This window comes from Spea bombifrons, chromosome 2, assembly GCF_027358695.1.
Source record: "Spea bombifrons isolate aSpeBom1 chromosome 2, aSpeBom1.2.pri, whole genome shotgun sequence".
NCBI classification, from domain to species: Eukaryota; Metazoa; Chordata; class Amphibia; order Anura; family Pelobatidae; genus Spea; species Spea bombifrons.
Window position 1 is genome coordinate 113,972,903 of NC_071088.1, and position 13,143 is coordinate 113,986,045.

At 38.8% G+C, this 13,143-nt stretch overlaps 1 protein-coding gene across 1 annotated transcript; it reads left to right on the forward strand.

The window, feature by feature from the left end:
* Positions 1–2,637: 2,637 nt before the first annotated feature.
* GLI1 (GLI family zinc finger 1) lies at positions 2,638–13,143 on the forward strand. Its single transcript, XM_053455737.1, has 11 exons — positions 2,638–2,860; positions 3,300–3,398; positions 4,619–4,814; positions 5,636–5,789; positions 6,233–6,340; positions 7,041–7,181; positions 7,320–7,469; positions 7,718–7,882; positions 8,467–8,730; positions 9,083–9,365; positions 9,813–13,143. Exons 1-11 carry the CDS (start codon positions 2,755–2,757, stop codon positions 12,221–12,223), a joined length of 4,077 nt encoding a protein of 1,358 aa, XP_053311712.1. The 5' UTR covers positions 2,638–2,754; the 3' UTR covers positions 12,224–13,143.

Consider the following 13,143-nt stretch of genomic DNA (forward strand, 5'->3'; position numbering starts at 1 on the left):
TCTTTTTAAAAAAAGAGTCCTGTTTTAGCAGGAGAATGACACATGTTTCCAGGCACAGATTGTGACGTGTTATATGGAACCAAGGAACATCCTTGACTTGTACCTGTATCTGAACACAATGTGCTATTGGAGTTCAGGAGTGATGGTTGTTGCTAAATGATCTCTGGATGCCTATGAAGATATCCCATTAAACATCGGCCGTTTCCAGCTAAAATAGTCATTTACAACATTAACAAAAACAAGGACATTAACAACTGAGCCCAAACTTTTGAATCATAGAATGTGTGTGTGTGTGTGTGTGTGTGTGTGTATATATATATATATATATATATATATATATAATATATAACAAAAATGATGGTATGTGGATGAGTCTTCTGAATCTGTTGGAGCGACTGTCCCAGCTTTGGAGTCACAGCCCTGAGTGCTCCGATGACCACTGGGACCACTTTGGCCTTCACTCTTCATATATTTTATATATATATATATTGGGATATATACATGTTTTATAACACAGAGATACACTTTATTATCATTATTAATCTTATTAAGCTCCAACATATTCTGTAGTGCCATGCTAACAAAGGTATACTTACACCTACAGATACAACAGGAGTTGAGAACCATGTCTGTGAGCTTACAACCTAGCTTTATGCCACTTTCATGTCTACAACTAAGACATAAAGACAGTTTTATCTAGGAACACATACCATCACCTACTTTGTCTTTATCGTCATATCAGAATTTATTTTGTTGCTCCATGAGCCCATTTGCTTCTTAGTCGATCCTGCTCACATTGTAAAACATACCATCTCGTTTGGTGCATTTTAATAATTATTATTATGATTTAATGTTTTATATAATGCCATCATATTCCATAGTGCTGTACGATGGGTAGACAGGTCATAAAAAGTAGTGTATAACATAACAATTTGACTTACAGAAACAACAGATGAGGAGGGCCCTGCTCAAACGAGTTTACAATCTAATAATTAATGAAATTAATAATAATATAATCAATTTATAGCTATAAAACTTGTACTTTTTTTGGCGTATGCAGTAACTTTGTCAGGTGAGCTGTGAGGTCAGAGTATGTTAAAACAGACAGTATGAGCGGAGAAGAAAAAAAAATATGCTGTGAGTTTCTCCTACTCCAGTTAGTCAGGAAGTGAGAAACCCCTTGAGGGAGCTGCTGAGGCTGCTTGTCCATTGTTATGCTGACTGGATGCCTGGCTTCTCTCAGTGTTCCCTTATACCACCCAAGTTGAGGGAGGAGCCAAGGATCAACGTCAGCTGACCTGTTCCTCATTAGGAGGCATCTCAGCTGTTGAACAACTCAGCCCTGCAACATAAATGTCTCCCTATGACCTCTTTTGACCTAGCCAGTTAGTTCCAGTAAATACTGTAGCCTTCCTCAGAATTACATTTCTGCTGGATGGGGCTCCGCCATTGGTCAGATAAGAAAGGATCTCCTGGACATTCGGAATGATGTCCTTTTAATGTACTCTCGCTTACACCTCAACAGACCAAGACAACCAAATTATGAGCTAAAAGCTAATCATCCGTAGCATTACTGTCTTGTTATCTTCGCTGAGGATAATGTTACCTTTCTTTTTAACCAAACAAACCCATTCAGGATACTTTTAAAGTCTTCCAAAAACCTAATAAAATGTACAGAAAGTACATTCCACATTTATCAAGCGGCCTGTTTTATTTCAGAGTATTATTCAGCTGACGTATTTTAAGCCAACCGTGCTACTAACATTTGGTTATCAGTCTCTGGAATGCCACATAAAGAAGGATTCTTACTTAATAATAAATATGATGGGTCTTAACCCATTGAGTGCCTGATGCTCAGGCTAAATCCATTTTCTGTGTTTGATTTTGTTTTATACCCTTATTGCACAGTAAATGTGAATTAATCAGTATAGGTAAAGAAGTGGGGTGTATGAGTTTCCTTTTTTCAGTTTTTATTAGTATGATTTATTTATACATCAAGAAACAGTAAAACAGTACAATGTGTTAACATGCAAGAATGCAGGCAGGAAGTAACACTCAAAAAGGTACATCTCTAAATTTGGATTGATTTCCACAATTTCTCAAAAAAAAAAAAAAAAGATACATTCCTTTTGCTTTCACACCATTGAATGATTGACACAGATTTTCTGATTCAATATCAGAATACATATAAAGTTCAGCCATCTATTTACTATATTCTTTGTTAGTCTCGGCTGAATGGGTTAAGCTCTCTTGCCACATATGTATATTGTAAATTAAATACGTGTTTCATTTTTACTGTATCTGTGTGTGGTCAGATTGTTCTGACATACTGTAACATCACCCTCTGCTGTTATATTTGTATATTACAGTTATATGTATGGCATGCTAGAATTGGGTTCCAGTGCAGTCTCAATGCTTTTGGTAGAAGCAGATGGGAAGCAAGATTTGTAAAACATGAAACTGTCATTTAAAAAGGATACTGAGTTAATAACTAAACATGTTTTTATGTGCCAAATATTTTTCTCAGATGTCCCAGTGTCTTCATCGTATCTATATGATAGATAGATAGATAGATAGATAGATAGATAGATAGATAGATAGATAGATAGATAGATAGATAGATAGTGGAGCTTCTATTCGAAGAATATCTTTATTAATGATGTCATACATTCTAAAATAAGATGTTTTTGCATTTGTTTTTTATCTTATAGAGGAAGGAATCTGATGTACCACTGAGTGCAAACCTCCCACCTAATGGCATCCCGCCAGTGCCCACCTGCTCTGTTCAACTCCATGAATCCTCCGGTGAACAGCTATGTAGAACATTGTTACCTGAGGCCTTCCAACGTGATAACAGAAGGTCAGTGTCTGGTTATCCTCAGCATAAATGTTGTATAGATCTTTGAGTGAAAGATCAGATGAAGGTTATCGTATTCCCACAGTTGAAATAAGTGGGAATAGCTAGCCGTACAAGAGCAATGAGTCGCGATGTAGATACCGGAATGACCATCTTTGCTTTCTTTAAATATGGCATTTGGATTTGATTTGTATAAAGGTTTTGTTATTTAAAATATAGTGGATCTTAGATATCAATGAATGGATAATGAAAATCTAAGAATAATAAGATAAATAATGTAATTAATCAACTGCTATTAGGAAAGTATATATTTCTGTATACATACATTGATATCTATGTTGAGGGCTTTTTGATGCAGCAAGTGCAACGTTTCTAGTGCACTTTAAAGGCTCAGTATATATATCCTGTTTTATATATATTTATGCCTTAATGTATTGTTTAGGGATGAATGAAGTACCCTACTGCCACCAAAACAACCTCATGGCCAGTCATCATAGCTTTGGAATGGTACAAACCAATGAGCACATGACCGGAGGAGATGGTGAGTCCTGTAGGCTGCATTAGAGAGGGACAGGGAAGTAAAGGTTCTTATTTCAAAAGCTCCTTTTTTCTTATTGCTGTAGAAACCCTCTGGCAGGTGGGATTTTTAAGAGATGAGGAGATACGTATCTAAACAATGTGCATATTTACACCGATCAGCCATAACATTATTACCACTGACAGATGAAGTGAATAATACTGATAATTTTGTTATCATGGCACCTGTCATTGGGAGGGATATATTAGGCAGCAAGTGAACATTTCGTCCTCATGTGTTAGAAGCAGGAAAAAATGGGCAAGAGTAAGGATCTGAGTGACTTTGACAAGGGCCAAATTGTGTTGGCTAGACAAATGGGTCAGAGCTTCTCCAAAACTGCAGCTCTGTACCTATCAAAAGTGGTCCAAGAAAGGAAAAGCTGTGAACCAGCAAAAGTGTAATGGGCAGCCAAGGCTCATTTACCAACAGAGAAGCTACTGTAGCTAAAATTGCTGAAAAAATTAATGCTGGTTCTGATCAAAAGGTGTCAGAACACACAGTGCTTCGCAGTTTGTTGCGTATGGGGCTGCGTAGCTGCCGACCAGTCAGGGTGCCCATGCTGGCCCCTGTCCACTGCCATACTTACAATGGGCACGTGAGAATAAGAACTGGATCACAGAGCAATGGAAGAAGGTGGCCTGGTCTGGTGAATCACGTTTTCTTTTACATCACGTGGAAGGCCAGGTGCATCTGCCATCACTTACCTGGAGAACGCATGGCACCAGGATACATAAAGGATCTGCTGCAAATGGCTTGGTGCCAGATACCACAGCACACCTTTAGAGGTCTAGTGGAGTCCATGCCTAGATGGGTCAGAGCTGTTCTGGAAGCAAAAGGGAGACCTACACAATATTAGGCAGGTGGTCATAATGTTATGGCTGTTCAGTGTATTCCAGGTAGGTAAACAAAATTTAGATAATTTAAGTGTCTTTCATTGTAGATCCAATCCTGGATTGGATTTATTGTACTATCCAGCTGAAACATTATGTAACCCAAGTATGATCATATGGCACAAAAATCTGATTTTCATTCTGCGGGTTACATTGTATAGTAGTTTATTTAAACTTGTAATGACAATGAGCTGCTTCTATGTTTTTTAATACCTGGAACAATTCATTTGACTTCATATTGTCTTCCTATCTGCTATTTCTTCTTCTTTCGCTAATTTATTATTTTGCTGCCAGGGTCTCGCTTTTCCACCCCTCGAAGTTCTGTAAAACTGAGTAAAAAGAGGGCAATGTCCATCTCACCACTGTCAGATGCCAGCATCGATTTGCAAACCATGATCCGGACATCCCCCAATTCCTTGGTGGCTTTTATCAACTCCCGCTGTTCTTCAGCCACGGGTTCTTATGGTCATTTGTCTATAGGGACCATCAGGTATGTCCATTTTCTATACAAGTCTACTCTGAGTAAGAAATGATGGTATGATTTCCTTCTTTGGATCAGTTAAACATCAGTAAGACAATATAACTTTTAAGTTATACTCAGTTCAGCATTTCCGTATCCAGCTTGTTTTATGATGTTTCTAAAAATGAAATATTTGATCATTAGAACACCAGACTTTTGTTTTTAATCACAGTGCAACTCTGATCCGCTATTGTGTTTCAGAATGGATTATATGTATAACTTAGACAAGATTGTGTTAAATCAATCATTATCACAAAACTGGGCTTGGTTTGATTGTCTTTTTTACTTTTGAAAAATAAAGATATACTTTTCTTTAGACGTAATAGACTAGAGTTCTAAAGTTAACATCCAAAGTTAGTAAAAACGTACTCCAGGTGCAGGACAACAGGCCCAGTTATAGGCATGTAGAACTAATGCTTTCAGAGGTTGCTCAGCATACTCATTGTATAATTAATTTTACCTTTAATTCTACATGGCCAGTTAGCTGTGATATAAATGATTATTCCTACAATGTAATATGTTTAATTCACAGTGGGAGAGTTGCTTCTTTTAGCTGTTAAAGTTAGTAACCAAAAATACCCCTTTTCCCTGTGCAAAGGAGAGTTTTGCAATGACAGTTGAAGAGAATTGCACACACTGCCCAACTTCGGTGTGCATGGTGCATGAGTGAAATCACACAGCAATGTTATAGTAGCAGCCCTAGTCAGGGTAACTAGGCACCTGTAGCAAATCACCCCTCAGGTTAGCTAAATGCTTCACTTCAGTCAATAGGTATTTTCTTCTCTTTCCAGTCCTTCTTTTGGATACCAAAATTGCCTTAACCACCAGAGGCCACAAGGTTCATCTTATGCAAGTAACCCTTTAATGTCTTATAATTCTCACGAGCCAATGTCCTGCAGAGGGGTGGGTGTGCTTCCCTCCCGAAACTCTATCAAGCATTGCCAGGTAAGTCTTAGATATGGAGTTAAGTAATTCAAAGTGAGTATGAAAATATACACTGAATGCATCAATATCAATGTCTAGAACTATCTATAGAATAGTAAAAATTCTCCGAAGCATTCATGTACGTCTTGATTTCCCAGTTGTAGTGTACATACGTGCCACCGTCACACATTATTATTAATGCCATAATTGCTTTCCATTGCATGCACAATTTAGATTTCAAGCTTGCGAGTGAACATTTTTGGTGATCAGTAATTTATTTAATTCACTTTATTTAATGGCATAGTTGCATTTTTCTGTGTTCTCATTGCAAGATGTATGTTATCAAGTTACAACAGACAAATGACTCTTGATTAGGATATATAATTCTAAATCCTGCCATGTAAAAATGTATTTGTGACTTAAACTGTAGAATTTTCCTAAATCTGTCCTGTCCCTTTGCACAGCTGAAGTCCGAGCCTCTGTCAAGCACTAGCCTTGATCCCTTAAGCAGCAAACGACTTGAAGATGGATCTGAAGGTGACATATCTAGCCCGGCGTCTGCTGGGACACAGGTAAACTGTATTGATGTTAATGACCCATAAACATTGTAGTCTCCAGGAAGCATTGGTCCCATCAGCCTATGATGTTCTGGAGGTAAAGCTGACTTAGAAATGGCATTGATTAAATAATGTGGGCCATAGAAATGACTTTGAGTTAGTTATGCAAAGCCTAGCAAAGCAGTTCATTACTAATGGGGCACCAGATAATTCATTTAATTTTGAAATACCTAATGTAGGTTGTGATGTTTTTCTGTGATGCTATGAAGGAAATAAATATGAAATGAAGTACAATATCTATGAACTGAATAGTTCATTGGCTAATTACATGTCAAATACATCCTTAACATGAGTAGCATGTTTTCACACACCAGTACTTGGTGGTTTTAACTTGCTTAGAACTTTTCAGTAGAACACCTTTATTGTTTTGCTTCCCCATGTGTACAAATACAGAGAGGAGGCATCTGGTGCCCTGCTCAAGGTCTAACAAGCCACCAAGGTAGAGAATGGGAGTAATAAGGCAAACCAGGAGTGCAAACAAAATATACCAAAACAGAACACAGACCCAACAGTGACTAGTTACACTACATGAACTCTTTGTAATGCAATGCATAGGACACCATTGTGCCGCAAGAATGTTTAAAAGCAGTTCAGTGACAATTTTCTTTGAGTCTAGTAACACTCATCCATGTCGGCTCTTTTAATGTTTTTTTAGGATCCATTATTGGGTTTACTGGATGGACGCGATGACTTAGAAAAAGAAGATGGAAAACATGAACCTGAAACTGTGTATGAAACTAATTGTCATTGGGAAAGCTGCACAAAAGAGTTTGATACTCAAGAACACCTTGTTCATGTAAGACAAATGAATATTATTTTTTTTCATTGTATATGCAAGATTTATATATTATTATATATATATATTATATGCACCTGGTTGTATTTAAAAATGAGAAACATTCACTCATGCAGCATTTTGGTGTCTTCTCTCCAGCATATTAATAACGAACATATCCATGGGGAAAAAAAGGAGTTTGTATGTCACTGGAAGGACTGCTCACGGGAGCTGAGACCCTTCAAAGCTCAGTACATGCTTGTGGTTCATATGAGGAGACACACAGGGGAGAAACCCCATAAGTGCACAGTGAGTTTGGATAAAGATTGTTTGGTATCAGTATCATTTTATATAGTTATTTACCAACTGCGTCTAGGGATAATTGTATTTCAATGGAATTTTATATCAGATCACAGAGTATCTAGATAGATTGGTAATATCCTTATGCACCTCAATTATATTGATTATGCCACAGGCTGTAATAAAACATATTATATTGTATATATTTGATTAATATTTTGAAACAAAACGTTTGTGTTTGTTTTCTTTTGACGCAGTTTGAGGGATGTAACAAAGCCTACTCTCGGCTAGAGAACCTGAAGACACATTTAAGGTCCCACACAGGAGAGAAACCATATGTCTGCGAGCATGAAGGCTGCAACAAGGCTTTTTCCAATGCCTCAGACAGAGCCAAGCACCAGAACCGTACTCACTCTAATGAGGTATGACATCGCTGGGTGACAACAAGGTGGGCCGACAGCTGACCATTTTTGAGCATCTGAAACGCAATAGATATTAGGATTTTTAATACCTAAATATTCATGCAGCATACATATGTAAGAAAATGCAGTATTCTGTCCCATTTTACACCACTGTGTACTTCAGAAATCCTAACTAAATTGTGACTGCATATATCAGCCATTTGGTCTATGCAGTATGAACAGTTTTCCCATCAGGCTTTATTTGGCCCTTGGCCTTCTTTTACTTTTATTTCAGGTGCAGAAGCATGATGCTTATTCGCTACATATGACATTTGTCCACCACTCATGCATACATAGTTGTATAATAAAAGGTGTATGTCATTATGGAAATCCCTATGCTTAGCTTCATTGTGCTTTAGAGATCATGCATGGCTGACACTTGTTCACACAAGAAAACGACATAATAGTTTCTAAGGAATCTAACCCCCTACACACATACAGCATGAATATTTAAAGGACTCGTCTTTTCAATTTTGTTTTTAAGTCTTGGAAACTTTGCATATCTCTACTGGTCATTAAATTTTCTTTTAATTGTTTTTTTTCAGAAACCTTATGTGTGTAAGATTCCTGGTTGCACTAAGCGGTACACAGATCCCAGCTCTCTCAGGAAGCATGTAAAAACAGTTCATGGTCCAGAAGCTCATATCACCAAGAAGCACCGTGGAGATGGTATGCCCAGAAGTCATGTCACACACGAGGGAGCCAGTACTCAAGGAATTAAAGGTGAAATTCAGCAAGACTTGGAAGCCATTTCTTCTCGAGAAGCCCGGAAGGATGATGGGAGGCTTACTGTACCTGAATTAACCCTGGTAAAAGCACTTACATACTGGAAACAATTTTAATATTTAGAACAAGGCAAAAGGCCTTTGGAAGAGCTCATAGTTCCACAGTACAGTAATTTATTTGGTTCTACTGCAAGAAACATGAAGTTCAGTAGTGTCAAAAAGTCCTGGTAAAGATTAGTGTAGGTGTTATCCACTGATAATAATAAAATGTCCCTATAATTGTGTTTTCACAGTTATAAAATAATACTAAATTAAAATGATAAATAAATCATATGCATGATGATATGTTAGTATCTTTTTACATAGACCATTTGTTATCTACTTTGTTTTCATATCATATTAAGCATCATGATTTTTTCACATTCCTTTTGTCCAGAAGTCCCAGCCAAGTCCTGGTGGACAGTCTTCCTGTAGCAGTGAAAGGTCTCCAATGGGCAGTACCAACAACAATGACAGTGGAGTGGAAATGAATGCCACCACAGGAGGAAGCTTTGAGGATCTCACCAACCTGGAGGACATACCTTCAGTAGAGTCTATTGGTACTGCAGGGGCTTCTACTTTAAAGAAACTTGAAAATCTCAGGATTGACAAACTGAACCAGCTTCGCAAAGCTCCTTCTTCTGGAAGGACAGTCAAACTACCTTCCATTCATGGCACAGGTTTGTATTTGTACAACATCTTAGCTAATATTTGGGATTGCAAGGTAGTGAATATGGCAGTTTTAAGCGGACAAAACAATCAATGTAAGGGCAATGACAGCAACAACCCATGACAGAAATGAAGATTATGGTATGTTAAGTTATACAACACTATATAATATATTTTTAAATGAGTTTATTTCTTAATATATCAAAACACTTTTTAAATATATACAAAAATCTCATAAAGGTGTTTAAAATATGCTTTACAAATGTAGTTGAGGTTGGCTGCATATTATGAAGAAGCATTGAAGGGAATTAAAGCCTGATCAATGTAATAATGTGATACAATGGTATTTATGGGTTGTACAAAACAGCTAAACAATAATGTTTTGGATTTTTTATTTGGCCTATACAAGCTTACCAAACATAATAATTTAATAATAATTAATAATAATTTATTTTTAGGTCATCAAAGTGATTTGGCAAGTGTCTGTGGCACACTCGGAGGGAGTCATTCTCACCAAGCTATGGATCTGTCGGCCAGTGATCATATCAACCAGTTGAATGACAGGAGAAACAGCACTACCAGCACAATGAGCTCAGCCTATACAGTGAGCCGGAGATCTTCAGTTGTATCACCCTATCTTTCCAACCAGAGGCCTGGTGATGGTGGGAGTATGGTGGATACATATGACCAAAGTCCTTCAGAAATGTCAAGGCATTCTGGAGAAGTTGTTCGTGCTACTGGGCTCCCAGGCCTTACTCCAGCACAACAGTATAGGTTAAAGGCAAGATACGCTGCAGCAACTGGTGGACCACCACCTACACCACTTCCTAACATGGAAAGAATGACTGCAAACAATAGGATGGCATTTATTGGCAGTGATTACCGTGGGCTTTCGGCATCTTCTGTGTTAGCAAATAACACTCAAAGAAGGCATAGTAACAATGAATATCACAGCTACGGCACAGGCATAATTCACCCAGCTCAGGCACCAGGTGCCGGCATAAGACGAGCTAGTGATCCTGCAAGAACTGGCGGAGACTCTCAGGCAGTACCTAAAGTGCAGCGTTATAAAAGTATGACAAATATGAATGTATCCATGTTAGGTAGACAGGCAGGTGGGCTGCAGCAAGGGTATGGCGGGTCTGATGCCAACTTACAAAGGCATATTTTTTACCCCCGCCCCCCAAGCATCAGTGAGAATGTATACATGGAGACAACTGGCCAAGATGGAGTCCTTCAAAATAAAGAGCACAATATGATGGTTGGTAATGAGTATATGAACTATCAAGGACAGGGATCTCAACTGGGTACGCCCAATGACCAGCTGAATTTCAACCACCCATTTCAAGGTGTAGATGTACAAAATCAAAATGTCTACACTGGTTCTCAAAGAACAATGAGCAACATCCACTTAAATGCAAATAATAATTCAGGCCATAGCAATGTTTTGGGCCATGCAGATTATAACCAGTGTCAAATGTCAGCCCCCAACCAGCCTTTTCAGAACGCCAGGCAAATGGCCAACAATGCAAACTTACCTGTTCAGTGGAATGAAGTAAGTTCAGGGACAGTGGACATGCAGAGAATGCAACCAAATGTGCCACCTGGAAATCAGTGTCACAACCAGTACCCTAACCCAACAGTAACAGGGCCAACCAAACAAGTTTCTTCTGCAAGCAGTAATTCATGTCAACAGGGCATGTATGCAAATAGTCAAAGGTATAACAATTTGGGTCAGGTGCAGATAAAACCTGAACAACAATTCCACCAGTCTATGCCCTCCATGATGTCTTGTCAAAACATGAAAAATCCCACAATGCACCAGCATACTTTCAGCCAGTCAAACACAATGGCCATGTCCCCTGGAGAGGTCAACTGTGATTACCAGGGACAACAAGACAACCAGCAGAATTCTTCCTTCCACAATGGGCTCAACCCCAGCATGTTGAGCCCCCAGGGTCGTCGGTCTCAGACACCCATGATGCAAGTGAAGGAGATGATGGTTAGAAACTATGTGCAGTCTCAACAAGCACTGATGTGGGAGCAGCACCCAAAAAACGTGCCTATGATGAGCAACACTGGAGAAGATGTGGATACCGGGCAGAGTAGTCACCGGAATACTCCTCATTCCCAAGCATACATGAGCCCAAAGTACATGAATTATCAGAACAAGCCGGCACAGAGCAGCCTAATGAGCCCAAGCTCCCAAGATGGACAATCAAGTCATAGTAAAGTTATGAGAAGCCCGGGCAGTCATTGTTATAACTTAGATGTGGTACCCCATCCACCCTGTGGCCCCAAACCTTTAAACAGGCAGCACAGTATAACCAGCCAGTCAACCTACATGGGAAGTCCACCTCAACTCAGCCCATCTTACCATTCATCTGAATCCAGCCCAAGGAGATTGGTCTGTTTGCCTCCAGTCCAATCTCAACAAGAAACCATTGATAACCCTGGCGTGATGTATTTCTCAGGGCAAGTCGAGATGCATCATGGCAAAGCAGGAATTCACAAACTTGCTCCTCAACTAAGTCATAACCAGTCAAGTTGCGATGGACATCAGCATAGTCAATACAGTCCCAATGTAGGTTTCCTAAAGACAGATCCGTGTCAAACCTCCAATGCTTTAGACAGTCTTGATTTGGAAAATACACAGATTGACTTTGCTGCCATCATTGATGATGCCGATACTTCCCTGATGCCGAGTAACTTGAGTCACAGTGGTTTACCAAGCTCTTCTCAGGTTTCCTCTCATTTGAGTACACCTCACAATCCTGCAGGCTTGGTCCAAAACATGGCTGTAGGAGATTTGAATTCTATGTTGACGTCTTTGACTGATGAAAATAAGTTCCTCAATACAATCTCTTAAACAATAGAGAAATTATTAGGGACATGTATGACAACTGCCCAGGTCAAACTGATCTTACATGGTGCAGAGCTTGTTCACAGTTGTCCGTTTATAGTTAAATATGCTGACATTCAAGTTTTACAGGACCATTAAAAGCACATGTTCACCGTTAATATAGAACATTTATTTCTAGAATAATTATGTTTTCTTTTGTGTTATCATGTCATTTTCTGTTTTGATGATAATTACATTTTCTAGAATTACAGCCCTAAGAAATATTGACAGTTTGACTTCCGGTGGCCCTTTTGTTACATAATTTAGGAAATAAAAATCTTTAGTTTATCCAGTCTTAAGATTGCACAAGTTAATGGTTATTGAAAGGTTTATATAAAAAAGGGTATTACCATGTTATACAATATCCTAAAGGTATAACAGGAATTTAAGATTAACTTAGAGAGCACACTGCAAGAAAAGGCGAGCACTTTAAATCCCTAATCAACTCTAAAGCACCCTGGACAGATCCTAAATTTGGCACATCCCCCCACTTTAAAATACAAAGCACCCACAAAAAATGTAATGTTTACAAGAATATTTACTTACAAATTTGTAAACTTTATCCGAGGATAACTTTATGCAAGGATTTTTTCTCCCTTTCTGTACCCCCAGGACTTGATTACTTTTTTCCTGGTAATCTAGTGGGGTATTTTGATGAGGGGGCAACAAAATGACACTCTACAGAGTCCAGCTAGCTAGCAGTGCACTTGAAGGATAAGCTGAGCGCCGGCTCCTGATGTCATTAGTGCTCAGCGTTTTACCCAGAGTGCTCAGCGCTCCATAGCATCAGCACAGACTTGCCACACATATGGAGCTCAGCGATCCACAGTGGACACGCACAGACCTACGAGTCTGTGACGCAGTGGCATGACTGGAGGTCCCTGTCC

What these genes read in the sequence shown, in the direction of transcription:
- GLI1 (XM_053455737.1), top strand. Translation starts at nt 2,755, where the DNA reads ATGGCATCCCGCCAGTGCCCACCTGCTCTGTTCAACTCCATGAATCCT. An exon ending in TTCCAACGTGATAACAGAAG is followed by an intron (nt 2,861 to 3,299) that starts GTCAGTGTCTGG and finishes TGTATTGTTTAG; the next exon opens with GGATGAATGAAGTACCCTAC. An exon ending in CTGTACCTGAATTAACCCTG is followed by an intron (nt 8,731 to 9,082) that starts GTAAAAGCACTT and finishes CCTTTTGTCCAG; the next exon opens with AAGTCCCAGCCAAGTCCTGG.